At 40.0% G+C, this 21,088-nt stretch overlaps 1 protein-coding gene across 1 annotated transcript in view; it reads right to left on the reverse strand.

Moving 5' to 3' along the window:
* The window catches only part of LOC124556687 (collagen alpha-1(XI) chain-like), a 560,578-nt gene that overhangs the window by 98,358 nt on the left and 441,132 nt on the right, over nucleotides 1-21,088 (reverse strand). Inside the window, exons 17-20 of the mRNA XM_047130656.1 lie at nucleotides 16,283-16,534; nucleotides 14,280-14,441; nucleotides 10,501-10,662; nucleotides 1,980-2,196 (exon numbers count right to left, since the gene is read on the reverse strand). Coding sequence (XP_046986612.1) covers nucleotides 1,980-2,196; nucleotides 10,501-10,662; nucleotides 14,280-14,441; nucleotides 16,283-16,534 — 793 coding nt within the window. The remainder of the gene's footprint in view (nucleotides 1-1,979; nucleotides 2,197-10,500; nucleotides 10,663-14,279; nucleotides 14,442-16,282; nucleotides 16,535-21,088) is intronic.

Consider the following 21,088-nt stretch of genomic DNA (forward strand, 5'->3'; position numbering starts at 1 on the left):
CATGAATGTGAACCCAAATGTTTATTTCAAGACTCTTGGTTACAATATGTTGCCATTTCTTCTACATCTTTGTGATGACTATGCTGTGGACACCTCTGTCTTCCAAGATGACAACAGCTATGTTCACAGGGGTGATTACATTCCTCGTTTGGCAAACACTCTGGCACCCTATTACACCTCAACTGGCTCACTAAATCACCTGACCTTAATCCCACAGAAAATATCTAGGACTATCTCAAAAAGCAGGTGAAGCATAGCAATCAACATGCCCAGAATTTGGTAGTTCTATTGCATCTAATCATCAAAGAGTGTCTTCAGCTCTAAAACTTATATGGTATACCTGAAGAAGCTTGTGGACCCTTTTCTTTGCCTAAGTAAACCCATTATCAAGGCTAAGGGTCTGGTGTACTTACTAAATCATAATTGGTCTTTCTAGTCCATCACTCTACTGTATGTCACATACCTATCTAGCATATGTCCAACAATGAATATAAATTTGATTCACAAACCTCCATAATTTCAAAACTGCAGCCAATTGGTTTCTTCTGACAACGTAAGTGACAAGCACTCAGTCATGCGGTAGCGTTCTCGCTTCCCGCGCCCGGGTTCCCGGGTTCGATTCCCGGCGGGGTCAGGGATTTTCTCTGCCTCGTGATGACTGGGTTTTGTGTGATGTCCTTAGGTTAGTTAGGTTTAAGTAGTTCTAAGTTCTAGGGGACTGATGACCATAGATGTTAAGTCCCATAGTGCTCAGAGCCATTTGAACCATTTGAACAAGCACTCAACATTTATTTTGAGTTTGCTGATCAAAAGTATATTTACAAATACGATTCCTTAAGATTTCATCTCTTGAATCAGTATGCACTGATGCAGCAACAGCTCTTTGATTGTTTAATTTTCATTCATAGGATACAGGTAAAACATTTGGGGTATTTTTCTAGCCATGAGATATGAGATGTTATATTTATGAGTCGTTACCTACTTAACTATAGGAGATAATTTTTGGAAAACATGTTTACTACAATACCATGCATATCTTGTCTTTGCCACAAGTACTAAATGTACACTTTTATTTGTGTTTACTAGTAAACTTAAATCAATTATGAGTGGCTTGACTGGAGGGTCCCAAGATATAACCTGTAAAAATTTATGAACCCTTTTTAATATTTACTTTTAACTAAATTCTTTCACAATCTGAAGGAAGGTTGTAGAAACACTCTGTCAACAACAAGGTCATTAAAGACAATGACACAAACTTGTGTTGAACAGCTATGCAGAACTGCTGTCCTGGCACAATGTAGTCACTGGAACAATGTAGCTATACAGGTGCACATGTGTGTTGTTTGTCACTGGAACAATGTAGCTATACACGTGCACGTGTGTGTTTGTGTGTGTGTGTGTGTGTGTGTGTGTGTGTGTGTGAACTCTGAAAAGGATTTGTACAAAGGCTAGCAAAGTTCTTAGTCTCCTTTGTGCATCTTTCAACAGTTCAGCATGCCTCTACAGTATTGTTTGTTGAGTTATTACCTTCACTCATTAAATTTTTTCATATGTTTATTTAATTCAAATTATGTATTTTTGCTTCATATGCTAGATCTTTTAGGAAAATTTTTTCTAGAAAAATGCTTATCTGTAAACAGTAAGGGTGTCATAGGAATAATTTTAAAACAAGGCTGGACTTTTGTAGCCTGTCAGATTACACAACCTCTTGATATAACACATAAGCTGGGATACTACCAACAGTGTAGTCATTGTAAAAAGAGTTAAGGAGCCAGGTACAGCCAATGTGGATGTAAATTCATAGATTAATACCTATGCTTAGAGCACACCCATGTTTTTTCACTGTGGTGCTGTAATTACTTACTTACATCCACCTTGCTATGATATTTATAAAGTTTCAGGTAATTCAGAAGACTCTTTCCAACTGCATGATTTAGTTTTTGACAAGGAATGATACACACTTTCAAAAGGTATCTTACCTCTGGCTCCATCATCTCCCATCTCTCCTTTGATTCCTGGGGGTCCGGGAAGGCCTTGAGGTCCTGGAGGACCAGCTGGCCCAGCCACACCTGGTGGACCATCTTCTCCTTTAGCACCCTGTCGGCCTATTTCTCCTGGGGGACCTTTATCTCCTGCTGGCCCTATAGGCCCTGGTTCTCCACGTGGGCCCATAGGACCTGGTGGACCTGATGGGCCCTTAACAAGTAATAGTATGATTAGCTCATTCCTGCACATTTCAATATGTTATTTGACAGATTTATTTATCCACATACATAATTTACAGCAAGAAAATGAAGGGAAAACTATGTATACCATATTTAATGAAATATAGGTGCTGCATGATAAAATTAGTTTTCCATCATTTTATATCTGTATTAAGCAATTATCTCAGTGCTCTGTGTATGATTTTGTTAATGATTTCCATACAGAAGCAATGGACACTTATAAAGTATGTAAACTGTTATACTTCATTTGTAGAACTGTATCATGAATAAAGTAATGGCATAATAAATAAATCTTCTGGAGAGTATCAAACAATGGAATCTCTAGGTTGGAATATCAACAACACCAGGAAAAAGATAGGTCGCTATGCACCATAAAGATGACACTTTGAGTTGCAGACAGGCACAATGAAAAGACTGTCACACATTTAGTTTTTGGCCAAAGCTTTCTTCAGAAAAGAAAACACACATGCATTTACACAAGCAAGCACAACTGAAGCACACATGACTCCCATCTCTGGTAGCTCTGGTCTGAGCTGCTGCAGATAGCAGTCATACAAATAACATCTTACTGACATATTACAGTGGAATCTAATCAGACTGGTGTCTATCACAGCATTTCAGTGAACCCTGAAGTACACATGGGTACAAAGCTTCACTCACACTAATGATGTGAATTAATTAAAAAACTTCAATTTGTTTGTCATTATAGAAATTGGATTGCTCATTATTGGTAATGGGTAGCCCTCTCTGTTAAGATTTGTTTTCTACTTTGTAGAAAAGCAGCTTGGGCCAGAGCTGCCAGAGATGGTCATCTTACGTGTTTGAGGTGTGCTTGCTTATGTGAATGTGCGTGTGTTATTCTTTCTGAAGAAGACTTTGTCCAAAAGCTAAATGTGTAATTCTGTCTTTCTGCAACTAATGTGTCATCTTTATGATAAGCAGGAATCTATCCTTTTTCTAATATTGTTCATATTCCTACTAGAAAGCATGATACTTCAGGTTTCATGTGTGTCACTCATGACAATGTACAAAGACCGTCTTACTGACATACCACAATGGAATATAATCACTCTAATGGAGTTCAAAATCATTTGGGCGCCTGCTCCATTCTTCATACTAATAGCAATATTATCAGTAGCTTTATATACTGTGAGGCACCAACACCTTTTCCTCCTATAATAATGTGGCATCACTAGTCTGTGTCAATGCTGCTCCAAGTGTGGCTGCTTGACGACTGATGCTGCCATAACAGAAACGTCACTTATATAGCACTTCCTTATTTAATCACAGTGCCGCTTACGCAACCTACTGGAAGTGAATTTTAGCCCAGCAGAGTTCAAGTTATAGCCAATGGCCTTGGCACAGTGGTAACACCTGTTCTTGTCAGATCACCAATGTTAAGTGCTGTCGGACTGGGCTAGCACTTAGATGGGTGGCCATCCAGTCTGTTGAGTGCTGTTGGCAAGCTGGGTGCACTCAGCTCTTGTGAAGCAAACTGAGGAGCTACTTGATTGAGAAGTAGCAGCTCCGGTCTCTTAAACTGACATATGGCCAGGAGAGCAGTGTGCTGACCACATGCCCCTCCATATCCACATCCATTGCTGCCTGTGGGTTGAGGATAAGACAGCATCCAGTCGGTACCATTGGGCCTTCAAAGGACTGTTCAGACAGAGTTTAGTTCAGTTTAGTTTTAGAGCTCAAGTAATAACTAGGAGCTCTGCCTGCCAGGCTCCTTCTTTAATGCTCTTTCTTAATTATCGCAGATAAGCATATTACACTGTTCTATGGCACATGTATATCAAAGTATGTTGCAGTGGCAGCGAGACTCACAGAGATACCCAGAGGTGCCTCACACAGAGAGAATCCCAGGGTGCCCCTGAGAGCTACAATACCAAGAAGAATCACTTCTTGGCTATGTAAGTGCTATATAACTGACTTTTATCTTAAGATGGCATCAGTCGTCAAGCAGCCACACTTGCAGCAGCATTGACACAGACTAGAAATTTTGCGTTATTGTCGGTGGAGAAGGAGTTCACACCTTACAGTATATAAAGCTATTGATAATATTGCTCTTAGTACAAAGAGTGGAGTAGGTGCCCAACTGATTTTGCATGGCCCTTCAGTCTTTTGCGGATGCATATTGAATTTCACGCTTATGAACGCAGACGCTAACAGACATGGTAATAGTTGGGTTACTGTGGCTGTAGTATGTGGTCCTAAAGCATGCCCTGTAGCAGGGCTGGAGACTTTAAACAGTTGAGAAATTATTGGTTATTGGACACTCAATGAATCCTGGAGCACATGAAGCAAATAGACTATGTCTCCATTCATGCTAATGATATGAATTAATTAAAGAAACTTCAGTTTGTTTGTCAGTATTGAAACTGGATTGCTCATTATTGTCAGTATTGAAACTGGATTGCTCATTATTGGTAATGAGTAGACTTCCCCAGTAGAACTTGCTTTCTAATTTGTCAAGACACAGTGACATCAGCATGTTGATGAGAAATGTTAGACAATTAAAACTCTACAATCACATTTCAAAGAACACAAAGTGATTAAGTGGTCAGTGTTATGACCTCGATAATGTTTTATAACATTATCTAGAATATTAATTAATGTGAAAGGTACTATTCACTGATCTAGTCGCAAATTCATCTTCTAAAATCAAATTCAACCACAATTTTTCCAGGTGGAGGATGGAATCGTTCAACAAGATAACATACATTGCAATGGAGTGAGAGGTGTCTTCAGTTAGCTGAAAGAGCATGACCAAGACTTCAAATTATTTCCCTGATCTCATAATGTTGCATATTTGAGAGTAATTTGAAAATTTCTCTGAACTGAACAGAAAGAAGCAACTTAGCTCAGTGAAACTTTCTTATTTTTCAGTTTAGTCCCTCTGTACAATAATGCACCTGGTTCAGCAATGTTCCAGAGCCTTGCTCCTCTCTTGAAAATTAGATTCCTCCAACCCTGAAAAATACCCCTCAAATTTGTCTGCTAATTCTTGGTTTGAAGGGAATTTCCATCCACTTAGGAAAATTTTGAGCTTGAGGAAGAGATGGAAGTCTGATGGAGCCAATCTGGTGAATAAAGTGAGGTGGCATCAGTTTGTATCTTAGTTAATGTACTTTTAACATGGCGATAACACTTGTGTGTGAGAACACACTGCCTTGATGAAAGATGGCTTTATTCCTCGCCAAACCTGGTATTTTTTTGCACATCTTTTGCAGTAGTTGGCCCATGAGGTTATCACCGCACTGTCCTGTAATTCCTTGACCTGTGGGAAGATAATCTGTCAGCAGAATCCCTTTCACATCCCAGAAAGTTATGTCATGACCTTTCTGGCTGACTGAATTGTCTTAGATTTCTTTAGTGGTGGTTGTGGTGGTGGTGTTGATGGTGTTGTTGTTGGTGTTGGTTAATCAACATGTTTCCATTGCTTTGAGTGGTGTGTTTTTTTTTTTTTTTTTTTTTTTTTTTTTTTTTTTTTTTTTTTTTTTTTATTTTAAAAAAAGCATTAGTGGCCTCAGGTTTTGTCTGTGGTCACAGACCAGCACAAAAATCTTATTCATTGCTTTTAAAATGGGTCAAAAATTGTTCAGACATTCCCACTCTGTGTTTCTGATCCTGCATTAAGAGTCTTGGCACCCATCTAGCAGATACGTTTCAAATATCCAATGACACTGTTAAAATCTGATATGCCCATTCTGATGACATCCCTATAGCTTCAGCACTTTCTTGCACTTCCAGTTAGCAGTCCTCCATGACCATTTTGTACACTTTATCAATAATTGTTGGGTAATGGCTCATCTTGGTTGACCACTAGGGTCATCATCTAAGATGTCCCAACCAAATTTAAACTCATTTATGCACTTGGCAACAGTTAAATATAAAGGAGCTGAGTCCCCAAGCATGTTCTGGAAATTGGAATGCATTTCCTTTGCTTTCATACCATTTTTTATGAAATACTTAATAACTACTTGAATCTCAATTTTTCCATCTTCACAAATCACTACACAGGAACAACAAGAGAGGGATGTCTGTGCCACAAATCTCTACCCAGAGCATTGCTGCATCATACGGTTATTCATAATGGATGACCTACTGCTATTATGCGGGAACCTTGTAGCACTAGCACTGACATCTGGTGGTGACACCATGAACTTTTCAAGCTACTCTCATATATTTAGAGTGAATGACAGTTGTAAAGTAATCTGTGGAATCCTGCTTCCCACAACTTTTAACATCTGTAGGAGGCACTACAGATAGAATGACTTAGGACACTCATGAAAGTATGTCAGGAACTGACTGAGTCACTTCCAGTTCATCTACTTGCAGTATGAGATGCAGCAGTAATTTTGGATAATAGTGTGTGGTAATAAGAGTGAGAAGTCTTTTGTGTTTGTGAAATGGACTTGATGCTTATATGCAACTGTGATACCAGCAAACTTTTCAATGATGCTCCAAGAAATAAATCTGGATCACTGTGAAGATAGTTGAGCTGTTCATGCTCAGAAGCACTGAAGTAGCGGTAGAGATGTGCATTTTTGGTTTGGAGAGTGGAACTGTGGAGAACATACTAATGACAGGGTTGATACTCACTATCAAAATATTTGCAGGCTGAATCATAACCAAAGTAGAAGCCACTTAGTTGTAACCTAAGTTGAGAATCAAAGAGCAAAGTCCATAGCATACATAAAGGAGAGCTGGGTTGAATACAGGTATCTGAATGCTGCTTACTGATGGCTTCAAATACACACTTCTGTGAGTGTGTTAGTGCTGGGACAGCCTCTTATTATTCCTGATGGGTCACAGGCCCTGCCTATTATGTTTGCCTTGCATGCCCTGTGTGAAAGCAACTGAAAGTATTGACATGTAGGTTAATACGAGGGCGGTTCAGAAAGTAACCTCCGATTGATCACAGTGCGGGTTGTGGGGGGAGTAGTGACGCCATATGTGCGTTCACGCACTCAACAGGTCAGTCGGCATCAAGCCGTGGTCGAGTGAACATCGTACCTGCGCTAGTTTAGTTTTTGTGGCAGTTTGAAATGTGTGCTGCAATAGAAAACCCCGCCAAATGTGAAGTGCGTGCTGTCATAAGTTTTTTTACAGCCAAAGGATATTCTGCAGCAGCTATTCATCGTGAGCTTTGTGCCGTGTACGGACCAAGAGTTATGAGTGAAGGAGTTGTCCGTGAATGGGTACGTTTATTTAAAAGTGGACGAGAAAATGTTCATGATGAAGAGAGGAGTGGTAGACCATCATTGGTGACTGACGAACTCGTTCAGACAGTTGATGCAAAAGTTCGTGAAAATCAACGTTTCTCAATGTCGGAGTTGTCTACTGGTTTTCCACAGATTTCTAAGACTCTCTTGTACGAGATAGTGACAGCAAGATTGGGTTACCGTAAGTTCTGTGCACGATGGGTGCCCAAAATTCTTACCGACCACCACAAAACTCAAAGAATGGCCTCTGCATTAGACTTTCTGTCATGTTATGAGGACGAAGGAGAACCATTGTTAAACAGAATTGTGACCGGTGACGAAACCTAGAGTAAGTACATGAACCCTGAGACAAAAGAACAATCAAAGATGTGGGCACATTCAAATTCGCCTACCAAACCAAGAAAAGCCTCGCAAGATTTTTCTGCCAGAAAACTGATGGCAACGGTGTTTTGGGATGCCAAAGGGGTGTTGTTGGTTGAATTCATGGAATGTGGTACGACCATTAATCAAGACGTGTACTGTGAAACAATAAAAAAGTTACGACGGGCTATACAGAACAAACGCCGTGGTATGCTGACTTCCGGTATCGTTTTTTTGCACGATAACGCCCGTCCTCACTCTGCTCGCAGAACAACGGCCCTTCTTGAGTCCTTCAAGTGGGACGTTATCAACCATCCACCTTACAGCCCAGACCTGGCGCCAAGTGATTATCACCTCTCCATGCATTTGAAGAAATGGCTCGGGTCAGAGCGGTTTGATGACGACGAAGAGCTCAAAGATGCGGTCACAGGCTGGCTCCAGGCACAAGCGGGTGATTTTTATGCAGAAGGAATTTCAAAGCTTGTGAAGAGATACGATAAGTGCCTCAATCGCTATGGAGACTATGTAGAAAAATAGTGCAAAGATGTAGTTGTAAGATGTATATATTAAAATATTTTTATTTAACTTGGTGTATTTTTTTAAATCAACCAGAGGTTACTTTCTGAACGGCCCTCGTAGCATCTGTGCTACCTCATCCAAATGAATATTGCCATTATAGGGTGTTCAGCAATTATTTTTGGTATATTTTTCAATGAATAATCAAAATACATTGTCGTAACATATTTCACTAAATATGAGGTAGAAGAGAAGTTGCACATAGCAACCATACTAATGCCTTCTTCTGTAATGTGGATGTTAGTGACATTTTTCAGTAAAGGCAGATTTATAAATATTTTCATAAGAAAACAAATGCAATAGATAGCTTTTGTCACAATCAGTCTCCAGCAAAGAACAATGTATATATGTTGTACATTATTATCAGCTTTCACTTGACTCCAATAAATATTTTTAATTAAATGAGTGAGTTAATTGACAGTAGTACACCTTGAATGACTAGAGACTGGACGTTCATATTCACAGCACAAGAACATTAGTGTGTTCTGCATTTCAGTTCCCCCGATAACTAGTTCCATGCATTATGGCACTGACGCAAATAAGACACAAATGGAATCCTATGGTACAGCCATCCATGCTGTATTCATCTGGTTCCAAAGTTCACCTGTGATGGTGGATGTTGGGTCACAACAATGTACACATCATTGCACAACATCCCACACATTTTCGATTGGTGACAAGTCTGGTGATCTGGTAGACTAAGGGAAAAGGCTGACACCAAGAATACATGTGTTCATGCAGCAACAAGTGGTCGTGCACTGTCTTGCTGAAAGATGGCATCTGCGGTGTCGTGCAGAAAGGGTATGGCTACAGATCACTGGATTTCATTCACACAGGTCACACTGATCACAGTACTCTGGACATGCACAAACTGCAATTTGTGGTTGTACCCAATAGCAGCACACACCATAAGGCCTTGAGTTGGTGCTGTATGTCTTGTGTGAATGCAGTCAATGTGATGCTGCTCCCTCTATCTGTGGCGAACCCATAATTTTCAAACAAACGGAGCTTGCATTTGCCTGAAAACACTATCTGACACCATTCCCGTCCCCAGTGATATCGTTCCATGCACCACTGCTGTCTAGCATGTTTCTGCACATTCGCCAACGGAAGGCAGAGAAGTGGATGACGCACATGTAACCCATGCTGTAATACACTGCAACAGACTATTGCCCTGATAGTGTACAGTGTGTTCCACTGTTGTGGTAGAGCCAAGGAGGATGGAAATCTGTCCTGCAATACCATTTGGATGACGTGTCAATCTTCTCAGGGGGTGGTGTTGATGGTGTGACCTGATCCATCTTGTTTGTTCTATGGCCTTCTGTGAACCATTCTGCACATACCTGTTGCACTGCCAAAATGCTTTGTCCCACATGAACAGCAATATCCCAGATGGAATCATCATATTTTCTCATGCCAATAATGTGCCCTCTTTCAGACTCACCTATTTGACAGCACATTCCACACATATGTCTGGAAGGCATCCTGCACATCTGTTCAAGTCACATTGATCCATGACCTTTGGTTTATAGTGACAATGAGAATATCTCTAGTCATTCAAGTTGTTCTCTTTTTCCTGAACGTATGTGTATTACTGGATGATAAAGTGTAAAATGATGCAGCATGCTAATGTGTTCCTTTATTTTTTCTCTTGAGATTTTATAAAGTTGCAGATCTGTCAGATTAATACTATTAACAAAATGCTGTTCTAGAATAATGACAAAATGGATGATATTCAAAAATTTCTTATTGTAGGTATAAAATGAATAGTCAAAGAACTGTGGGACAAAAATGTAAAAAAAAAAAAACCACTGAAATTAAAATGTAAAATGGATGAAAATGAACTTAGTTTCAGTCTAGCAATGACTGGAATATTCAACATAAAAACTGATGAGCAATCACAAAAAAAAAAAAAAAAAAAAAAAAAAAAAAAAAAAAAAAAATATGAATGCCACATGTATTTACCTATGCATCTGATACCAATATATTAAAAAACAGTGATGAAAAGTGGGAAGAGAGAACTAATAACTCTTGATGCAGGCTAAGTGTTCTGTATTATGGCATTCTAAGTGGCAGAATGAATGCTGCCCGATAATCACAGTACTTACAGATTCTCCTCGGGCTCCTTTGAATCCCTTCTCTCCTGGTGGTCCTGTTTCTCCTTTGTCACCATCTTCCCCAGGAGGACCCATTGGTCCTGGAGGTCCTGGCAGCCCACGCTGCCCAGGCAGTCCATCCCTGCCTGTAGGGCCAGGCCCCCCTGGTTCCCCCTAAAAATTTAAAAATCACATTTTAGATAGTTCTGTAACTTAGATCCCAAATAATCTCAGTAATTTTGGCCTGTACATCTTCAGTGCAGTAGAGTGATCAATAAAAATAACTGTTGTAAACTGAGTTTTCTCTCTGATGATTCATGACTATAATAGCCAAAGAATTATAATATGCAGCCTTGTGTGTTGTACATTTACATGTTTTGTGACAAGATTCTTATTACTCTAAATGAAAATACGTTAAAATTTTTTTGACTTATTCCACAGTCATGAGGACCATTTTACTTGGGATCCGTGGAAGGTATATTAGCATATATTTTCTTCTTGGTAAATATTTATTGTGTATTCTTGTTTTCTGGCATGTTCTACATCCTTGAGGATCTCCTTGCTATGGACTTATGGAGTGAAAAATACATCTAATCTAAAAGCAATGCTCCATGTCATCAAGCCAGATTTAAATCACTTTTCTGCCACTTAAATGATAATTTCTTGTAGAGTGCTTTCTTGAAAGTCACAGTAAATGTTGTTATTCATTCACTTAACTTAAATAACAACAGTAATTTCCATGAGTCAGAAGATATCCCAGTTAAATTCCTCAATTGATCCTCAGAATACACATATAAATTCAGCTTCTGATAGTTGCCATCAGCAACTACTTTCGGTGGTAGATACATCTTTTCCTGTCATATTTATGTTTTGATGCATAGAGTATTTGGTGAATACAATAATAAATTCTGCTCCCAGCTTCATCACAAGGTGCAGGAACAAGTAAAATCTTTCATTTATTGATGAAGTTCAGTGAATAAAAATGGAAGCTGTATGGAGGTTATGTCTATGTAAGTACGTAAGGGCAAAACGTACTCCTTGATTAGTTAGTTAGCTTCATGTTCCAGGGATCATTTTGCATGATAAATCGTAATGATATCAAATGAGTCATTTTAAATTCACATCACAAATTAATTTATAAGTATGACTACATGCTGAACATTTATAACTGCCTTTTTTATTTTTGTTTTTTAAATGCCTTGGTTATATTTAAACTTACTACCTAGCTGGAACCCAAAGAATTTTACACAGTGTCCCAATTAGTATATGACCATGATAGTACTTCAGGTACTAACAAATCATTTACACTTGTTTGAAATCACATAACATGAGCCTTTGCAAGATTAAGACTTAAGCTATTTGCTCTGAACGAGTTATAGGCCTGTACATATATCAGCTGAGTTGTGCCTGGTAAGGTTGATTTTGGATTCTTGATTACTGTGCTTGTCTCATCAGCAAGTATTATAGTCTTTGAACACTCTTTTAAGTCATTAAAAGATCATTATGTAGGTTGAGATCAAAAGTGGTCCCATATTATGTATTTGCAGAACCTTACATATCATGTTCTTTTCTATTCTAAGATTACTTTTATGTCCATGGCACAACCTATCAGTATGACCCCTTTGCTTTCTGTCATGAAAGCATGCAAAAGAGATGCTTTTAATGCCATAACACTTTAGTTTTCCAGTTTGAATTTTGTGATCCACATAATCAAAGGCTTTGGCAATGTTACAAAATATACCAATGGCATAATCTTTCTAGTTTTGCTCTGTAAGGACTTTATTTGTGAGATCTTCTACTGATTCCACAAAGGAGAATTATTAATGAAAGATGAACTGAGAATACATCAACAAGTTTTAATCAGATAGAAAAAGTCAGTTCTCCACCCCAGGTCACTTTTTCATAAAGTTTTGAAAAGAGTGGAAGGAGTGACATGGGCCTGAAACAGAAAGTCATTTGCATATCTCCAGTTTTGTAGATGGATGTTGTTGAAGAATATTTATGCTTCCAGAATGAGATTTTCACTCTGCAGCAGAGTGTGTGCTGATATGAAACCTCCTGGCAGATTAAAACTGTGCTGGACCAAGACTCAAACTCAGGACCTTTGCCTTTCACGGGCAAGTGCTCTACCAACTGAGCTACCCAAGCAAGACTCATGACCCGCCCTCACAGCTTCAATTCTGCCAGTACCTCATCTCCTACCTTCCAAATGTCACAGAAGCTCTTTCATATTTAAGTTTGCTAGCTAATGTGCCCTAAGTCATTGATTGCACAGATAGCATAGTCTTGTGAAATTAGTATAAGATTACAATATTCTGCTACACATGTCATCATAGCCAGCAAAGTCTGCCCCGATAGCTGAGTGGTCATCGTAACGTATTGGCATCCTACGGACCCGGGTTCAATTCCCGGCTGACTTGGGGATTTTCTCCACTCAGGGACTGGGTGTTCTGCTGTCTTCATTATCATTTCATCCCCATCCAGTGTGTAGGTCACCCAATATGGCATCAAATGTAATAAGACCTGCACCAAGGTGGCTGGACCTGCCCTGCAAGGGACCTCCCAGCCAATGATGCCAAACACTCATTTCCATTTCCATAGCCAGCAAAATCATTAATTTTTAATCATCTGATGAAATTTTAACCTCCTTATGATTTGTATTTTTATGTTCCAAGCACTATGTGAACAAGTCACTCTAATACATATCCATGTCTATTAGTGGGTGCAATAATTGCTGACGTGGTGAAGAAGTAATCACTGAATTTGGTGGCCAGTGATTTGAATGTCTCACTATTTCTGCCACAGCTATTTATAATTGTTAACATCTTTTATAAGCAATTTCTACTATCAGCTAATGGAATTCTGGGTTTAGAAAGCTATGTTAGTATCATAGTAAATAACTCCTCAATAAGATAAATGGTTCAAATGGCTCTGAGCACTATGGGACTTAACTTCTGAGGTCATCAGTCCCCTAGAACTTAGAACTACTTAAACCTAACTAACCTAAGGACATCACACACATCCATGCCTGAGGCAGGATTTGAACCTGTGACCGTAGCGGTCTTGCGGTTCCAGACTGTAGTGCCTATAACTGCTCGGCCACTCAGGCCGGCCCTCAGTAAGATAAGACCTCATTCTTTAGTACACTAGTTTCCTGTGCCAAGTAACCAAGTCATTACAATTAACTTACGTGACATACTCATTGATAAATAAGCAGGATATGGAGAAGCTGTTAATCAGTTTTGAATCAGTTCCTCTATATTATATTGAATTTTTACACCCCTTTTAAAAGCTGTAGAGTAAAGAAAATTCCCTTTATTAATTTAAGTTGGAATGTCACACAATGTGTGAATGATAGATACCATTATCAATGTTCACAAAAGCTAAATTATCCCAAAATCAGTTATATTATAGAAGAAGCTAAAGCAAGAGATTAAAAAGAAGGAGCCGCGCCAGGTAGCTGCACGGTCTAAGTCATCTTGCAATGTTTTGCGCAGCTCCCGCCACCGGAGGTTCGAGTCCTCCCTCAGGCATGGGTGTGTATGTTGTCCTTAGCGTGAATTAATTTAAGTTAGAAAAAATAGTGTGTAAGCCTAGGGGCCAATGAACCCCAGCAGTTTGGTCCCACAGAACTTACCACAAATTTCCAAAGTTTTAAAAAGAAGGATGAAAAAAACACTAAGATAATCTATAAATGACTTAGCCAAATGTGATTTGCTTAGACTCAGTGTTACACATACTCTATATGTGATTTAGCCAAATTCAAATTAAGTAGATTGAATGTAACTTACTCTGTCTCCTTTGGCTCCTGTTGCTCCTGGTGGACCCTGTGGGCCTTTTCTTCCTTCTGGACCAGGTGGTCCCTCCTTACCAGGTTCACCTTGTTGACCTTTGTCTCCTGCAGGACCTGGGGGACCAATTGGCCCAGTGTCACCTTTAAGGCCAGGCATACCCTGTATTTTGAAAGTAGTATTAATACTAAATTTGTAAACTGTAAGATATTTCATATTGTGAAAAATATCAATAGTAAACTAATGGGGTATGTACATGGATCAAGGAAGAAATAAAGGATATTCTAATACTTTTTATTACCAATTTATTTGCAAATATGACCATAAAAAGTATTACAGTAGTTACTCAGTTGTTGTGGATTTATTTCCCCTGCATACACCACTGGCCATTAAAATTGCTACACCATGAAGATGATGTGCTACAGGTGTGAAATTTAACCGGCAGGAAGGAGATGCTGTGATATGATGATTAGCTTTTCAGAGCATTCACACAAGGTTGGTGCCGGTGGCGACACCTACAACATGCTGACATGAGGGAAGTTTCCAACCGATTTCTCATACACAAACAGCAGTTGATTGGCATTACCTGGTGAAACTTTGTTGTGATGCCTCGTGTAAGAAGAAGAAATGTGTAACATCACGTTTCTGACTTCGATAAAGGTCAGATTGTAGCCTATCGCGATTGTGGTTTATCGTATCGTAACATTGCTCCTCGTGTTGGTCAAGATCCAATGACTGTTGGCGGAATATGGAATCAGTGGGTTCAGGAGGGTAATACGGAATGTTGTGATGGATCCCAATGGCCTCATATCATTAGCAGTCAAGATGACAGTCATCTTATCGGCATGGCTGTAATGGATCGTGCAGCCACGTCTCGATCCCTGAGTCAACAGATGGGGACGTTTGCAAGACAACAACCATCTGCACGAACAGTTCGATGACGATTGCAGCAGCATGGACTGTCAGCTCGGAGACCATGGCTGCTGTTACCCTTGACGCTGAATCACAGACAGGAGCACCTATGATGGTATACTCAATGGAAACCTGGGTGCATGAATGGCAAAACGCCATTTTTTTTGGATGAATCCAGATTCTGTTTACATCATCATGATGGTCACATCCGTGTTTGGCGACATCGTGGTGAACGCACATTGGAAGCGTGTATTCATCATCGCCATACTGGCGTATCATCCAGCGTGATGGTATGGGGTGCCATTGGTTACACGTCTCAGTCACCTCTTGTTCGCATTGACAGCACTTTGAACAGTGGATGTTACATTTCAGATGTGCTACAACCCATGCTCTACCCTTCATCAGCATGATACGGCACGACTGCATGTTGCAGGTCCTGTATGGGGCTTTCTGGATACAAAAAATGTTCGACTGCTGCCCTGGCCAGCACATTCTCCAGATCTCTCACCAATTGAAAATGTCTGGTCAATGGTGGCGAGCAACTGGCTCATCACAATACGCCAGTCACTACTACTCTTGATGAACTGTTGTATCATGTTGAAGCTGCACGGGCAGCTGTATCTGTACATGCCACCCAAGCTCTGCTTGACTGAATGTCCAGGCGTATCAAGGCCGTTATTACGGACAGAGGTGGTTGTTCTGGGTACTGATTTCTCAGGATCTATGCACCCAAATTGTGTGAAAATGTAATCACATGTCAGTTCTAGTATAATATATTTGTCCAATAATACCCATTTATCATCTGCATTTCTTCTTGGCGTAGCAATTTTAATGGCCAGTAGTGTATAATGTCAAGCTTTCTTAAAAACAGTGGTGACTTATCTGTCAGCAGTTTTTCTTGTGCCTTTCTCTCTGAGTGATGCCTTTGCTCGTATGATGGTAGTTATAGTAAGTGCAGATGTTGACCAACAGGTTACTGAACAGTTAGTCACACTGCTGATGCCTTCCATACTTACTAATAAGTATTGGAATCTCCAATGTATTTCATCTCAGTAAGAAGAAAAAATAGTAAATGATTGTTTCATACTTACCGGTAACCCAGGAAGTCCTCTTTCCCCAGGGAACCCTGGCAGTCCTGGGCCACCTGGAGGACCAGGCTTTCCCTGTGGACCAGGAGGACCAGATGGTCCTTCCTTTCCTGCTTCTCCAGGATGTCCTGGCTCACCTGGCAATCCAGGGTGCCCGGGGTTTCCAGGCTCACCCATAGGTCCAGGCTCTCCCATTGGGCCTGGTGGTCCAACTACCCCAGGTGCACCTGCTGGCCCTGGTGGTCCAGGCTCGCCCTGTAATAATGAATTCTTATTGTAGTGCATATTCACATTACATTCTACAATCAAAAGTGCTTCCTCAGACAGCAATTACATACAATAGTGCTTGCGTTACCTGCTTTACAATAATGTAGGAAGATTTCCTGAATACCAGGAACTTATGTAGTACTTTTAATAGCCTAGCCATGCAATGCAGTCTGTATAAATGGTTTATTTTGTTACACAGAAATGAGTGTTATGTTAATAATGGAAGATATTCATTGTACATTCAGTGTCTATTAAATGAAGTTACAAAAATGGAATGCTTACTGTTGGTGGTACCAGCAACTGAGTTGTTGCCAGTGCTATTTCTCGCAAATTCAAGAATGTTTAAAATCTTTGTTATATTTGCAAATTACAAATTGCTAAGGTGGAAACAGTTGGTGGGAAGGCAACAGACACACACATTTAGAATCACAATTGAATATAAATTTTTTAAAGAAAAAGTAATTCACTGCAGAATAGGAAATTATGGGAAACAGGAAATCTAAAGCTAAACAAAAGTGTACCACATTCAACAGTATTACTGCCAACAACAAAGGAAGAAGTCTACAAAGTAGTTTGCAAAGTGAAAAATAAAAATTCAGCTTGTTTAGGTGTAGTTCCAATTTTTCTAATTAAAGACTGTATAGAGAGCTTGTTATCACCATTAGTTAATATTATAAATCAGTCTTTCAAGCAGGGTTACTTTCCTGACTACTTAAAATATGCTAAAGTACTGCCTTCAAAAAAGGAGACACAGGAAATGTAAAAAATTAGAGGTCACTCTCACTGCTCTCGTGCTTTGCAAAAATAAACCACTCCATCTTCAGGCCTCAAGTGGCCCATCGGGACCATCCGACCGGCGTGTCATCCTCAGTGGAGGATGCGGATTGGAGTTAGGAGTGGCGTGGGATCAGCACACCGCTCCCCCGGTCGTTATGATGGTATTCTTGACCGAAGCCGCTACTATTCAGTCGAGTAGCTCCTCAGTTGGTATCACGAGGTGGAGTGCACCCCAAAAAATGGCAACAGCGCATGGCAGCCTGGATGGTCACCCATCCAAGCACCAACCACGCTCGACACCGTTTAACTTCGGTGATCTCACAGGAACTGGTGTATCCACTGGGGCAAGGCCGTTTTGCAAAAATAATAGAAACTATTGTGAAAGAGCTACTTAAATAAGCACAACCTCCTAGCCAATGACCAGTTTGGATTCTGAACAGGGAAAGGCACAGAAGCGGCAACAGCATATCTTACTAAATATATCCTAGAAGCACTCAATAAAGGAAACTATACAACAGGTGTATTTCTCGATCTAACCAAAGTGTTTGACACAGTGGATCACAAAACACTGTTGGTTAAGCTAGATGAACTGGGAATAAGGGGGATCGTAAAAAAATGGTTCCAGTCATATCTAGAAAATAGAATACAGATGACTGGAATAACACATTTATCATGTAACTCCAACTGTATTGAAAAACATATTTCTTTTATTTATTTATTTTATTTATTTATTTATTGTTCCGTGGGACCATATTAAGGAGAAGTCTCCATGGTCATGGAACGAGTCAATACATGAAATTATAACACGATTGTAGAAACAGATAAAATGAAATATAAGAAACATATTCAGTTGTAGATTGTAGAAACAGATAAAATGAAATATAAGAAACATATTCAGGTGATACGTCGTTAGTTTAAATAAAAAAAATCAAGAATGTAACACTGGAATTTGCTTAATTTTTTAGGTCTTCCAGGAGCTCCTCGACAGAATAGAAGGAGTGAGCCATGAGGAAACTCTTCAGTTTAGACTTAAAAGCGTTTGGGCTACTGCTAAGATTTTTGAGTTCTTGTGGTAGCTTATTGAAAATGGATGCAGCAGAATACTGCACTCCTTTCTGCACAAGAGTCAAGGAAGTGCATTCCACATGCAGATTTGATTTCTGCCTAGTATTAACTGAGTGAAAGCTGCTAACTCTTGGGAATAAGCTAATACTGCTAACAACAAACGACATTAAAGAAAATATATACTGTGAGGGCAATGTCAAAATTCCCAGACTATTGAATAGGGGTCGACAAGAGGTTTTCGAACTTACACCACACATAGCTTGAACAGCCCGTTTTTGAGCCAAAAATACCCTTTTTGAATCAGAAGAATTACCCCAAAAAACAATACCATATGACATAAGCGTATGAAAATACGTGAAGTAGACTACTTTTCATGTTGAAATGTCACTTATTTCAGATACTGTTCTAATGGTAAGTAAAGCGGCATTTAGTTTCTGAACAAGATCCTGAACATGGGCTTTCCACAACAGCTTTCTATCTATCCGTACGCCTAGGAACTTGAACTGTTCCGTCTCGCTTATAACATGCCCATTCTGTCTGATTAAAATATCAGTTCTTGTTGAATTGTGAGTTAGAAACTGTAAAAACTGAGTCTTACTGTGATTTAGCATCAAATTATTTTCCACAAGCCACGAACTTATTTCATGAACTACATTATTTGATAATGTTTCAATATTACACACAAGATCCTTCACTACCAAGCTGGTGTCATCAGCAAACAGAAATATTTTTGAATCACCTGTAATACTAGAAGGCATATCATTTATATAAATAAGAAACAGCAGTGGCCCCAGCACCGATCCTTGTGGAACGCCCCATTTAACAGTGCCCCATTGGGACTGAACATCATTACCACTCTCAATATTGCGGAGAATTACCTTCTGCTTTCTGTTCTTAAAGTAAGAGGTGAACCAATTGTAAGCTACTCCCCTTACTCCATAATGTTCCAACTTCTGCAGTAATATTTTGTGGTCAACACAGTCAAAAGCCTTCGTTTAATCAAAGAAAACACCTAATGTTTGCAACCTTTTATTTAATCCATCCAAAACCTCACAGAGAAAAGAGACTACAGCATTTTCAGTTGTTAAGCCATTTCTAAAACCAAACTGTACATTTGACAGCAAATTATGTGAATTTAAATGCTGCAGTAACCTTGTATATACAACCCTCTCGATAACTTTAGCAAACACCGATGGCATAGAAATAGGTCTATAATTATCAACATTATCCCTGTCTCCCTTTTTATAAAGTGGCTTCACTACCGAGTACTTTAATCGGTCAGGAAACCGACCACTCCTAAAGGAAAAGTTACAGATATGGCTAAGTACTGGGCTAACATACATGGAACAATACTTCAGTATTCTGCTAGATACCCTGTCATATCCATGAGAGTTCTTGGTCTTTAGTGATTTAATTATTAACTCAATCTCCCTCTTGTCAGTATCATGGAGGAGCATTTCAGGTAACAGTCTCGGAACACTTTTTTCTATGAGCGCTATATGATTCCCTATTGGGACTAGGTTTCTATTTAGTTCACCTGCTATATTCAGAAAGTGATTATTAAATACTGTACATATATGCGACTTATCAGTAACACAGACATTCCCACTATGCACTGATTCTATATCCTCGACCTGTCTCTGCAGACCAGCCACTTCCTTTACGACTGACCATACGGTTTTAATTTTATCCTGAGACTTAGCTATTCTATCTGCATACCACATACTTTTTGCCTTCCTAATAACTTTTTTAGGCACCTTACAATACTGTTTGTAGTGGTATACTGCATTTAGATTGTGACTGTTTCTAACGTTTTGATACAATTGCCACTTTGTTCTACAAGATATTCTTATACCTTTAGTCAGCCACCCAGGCTGCCTGTTTGTGCTAGTACCCTGTTTTGAATGTTCTAACGGAAAGCAACTTTCAAAGAGCACGAGAAAAGTCTTGAGCAAAGCATTATATTTATCGTCTACTGTATCAGCACTATAAACATCTTGCCACTCTTGTTCCTTGATAAGGTTTACAAAAGTCTCTACAGCAACTGGATCAGCTTTCCTAAAAAGTTGGTAACTACACTCCTGGAAATGGAAAAAAGAACACATTGACACCGGTGTGTCAGACCCACCATACTTGCTCCGGACACTGCGAGAGGGCTGTACAAGCAATGATCACACGCACGGCACAGCGCACACACCAGGAACCGCGGTGTTGGCCGTCGAATGGCGATAGCTGCGCAGCATTTGTGCACCGCCGCCGTCAGTGTCAGCCAGTTTGCCGTGGCATACGGAGCTCCATCGCAGTCTTTAACACTGGTAGCATGCCGCGACAGCGTGGATGTGAACCGTATGTGCAGTTGACGGACTTTGAGCGAGGGCGTATAGTGGGCATGCGGGAGGCCGGGTGGACGTACCGCCGAATTGCTCAACACGTGGGGCGTGAGGTCTCCACAGTACATCGATGTTGTCACCAGTGGTCGGCGGAAGGTGCAAGTGCTCGTCGACCTGGGACCGGACCGCAGCGACGCACGGATGCACGCCAAGACCGTAGGATCCTACGCAGTGCTGTAGGGGATCGCACCGCCACTTCCCAGCAAATTAGGGACACTGTTGGTCCTGGGGTATCGGCGAGGACCATTCGCAACCGTCTCCATGAAGCTGGGCTACGGTCCTGCACACCGTTAGGCCGTCTTCCGCTCAT

The sequence above is a fragment of the Schistocerca americana genome, chromosome X (genome assembly GCF_021461395.2).
Source record: "Schistocerca americana isolate TAMUIC-IGC-003095 chromosome X, iqSchAmer2.1, whole genome shotgun sequence".
Classification (NCBI taxonomy): domain Eukaryota; kingdom Metazoa; phylum Arthropoda; class Insecta; order Orthoptera; family Acrididae; genus Schistocerca; species Schistocerca americana.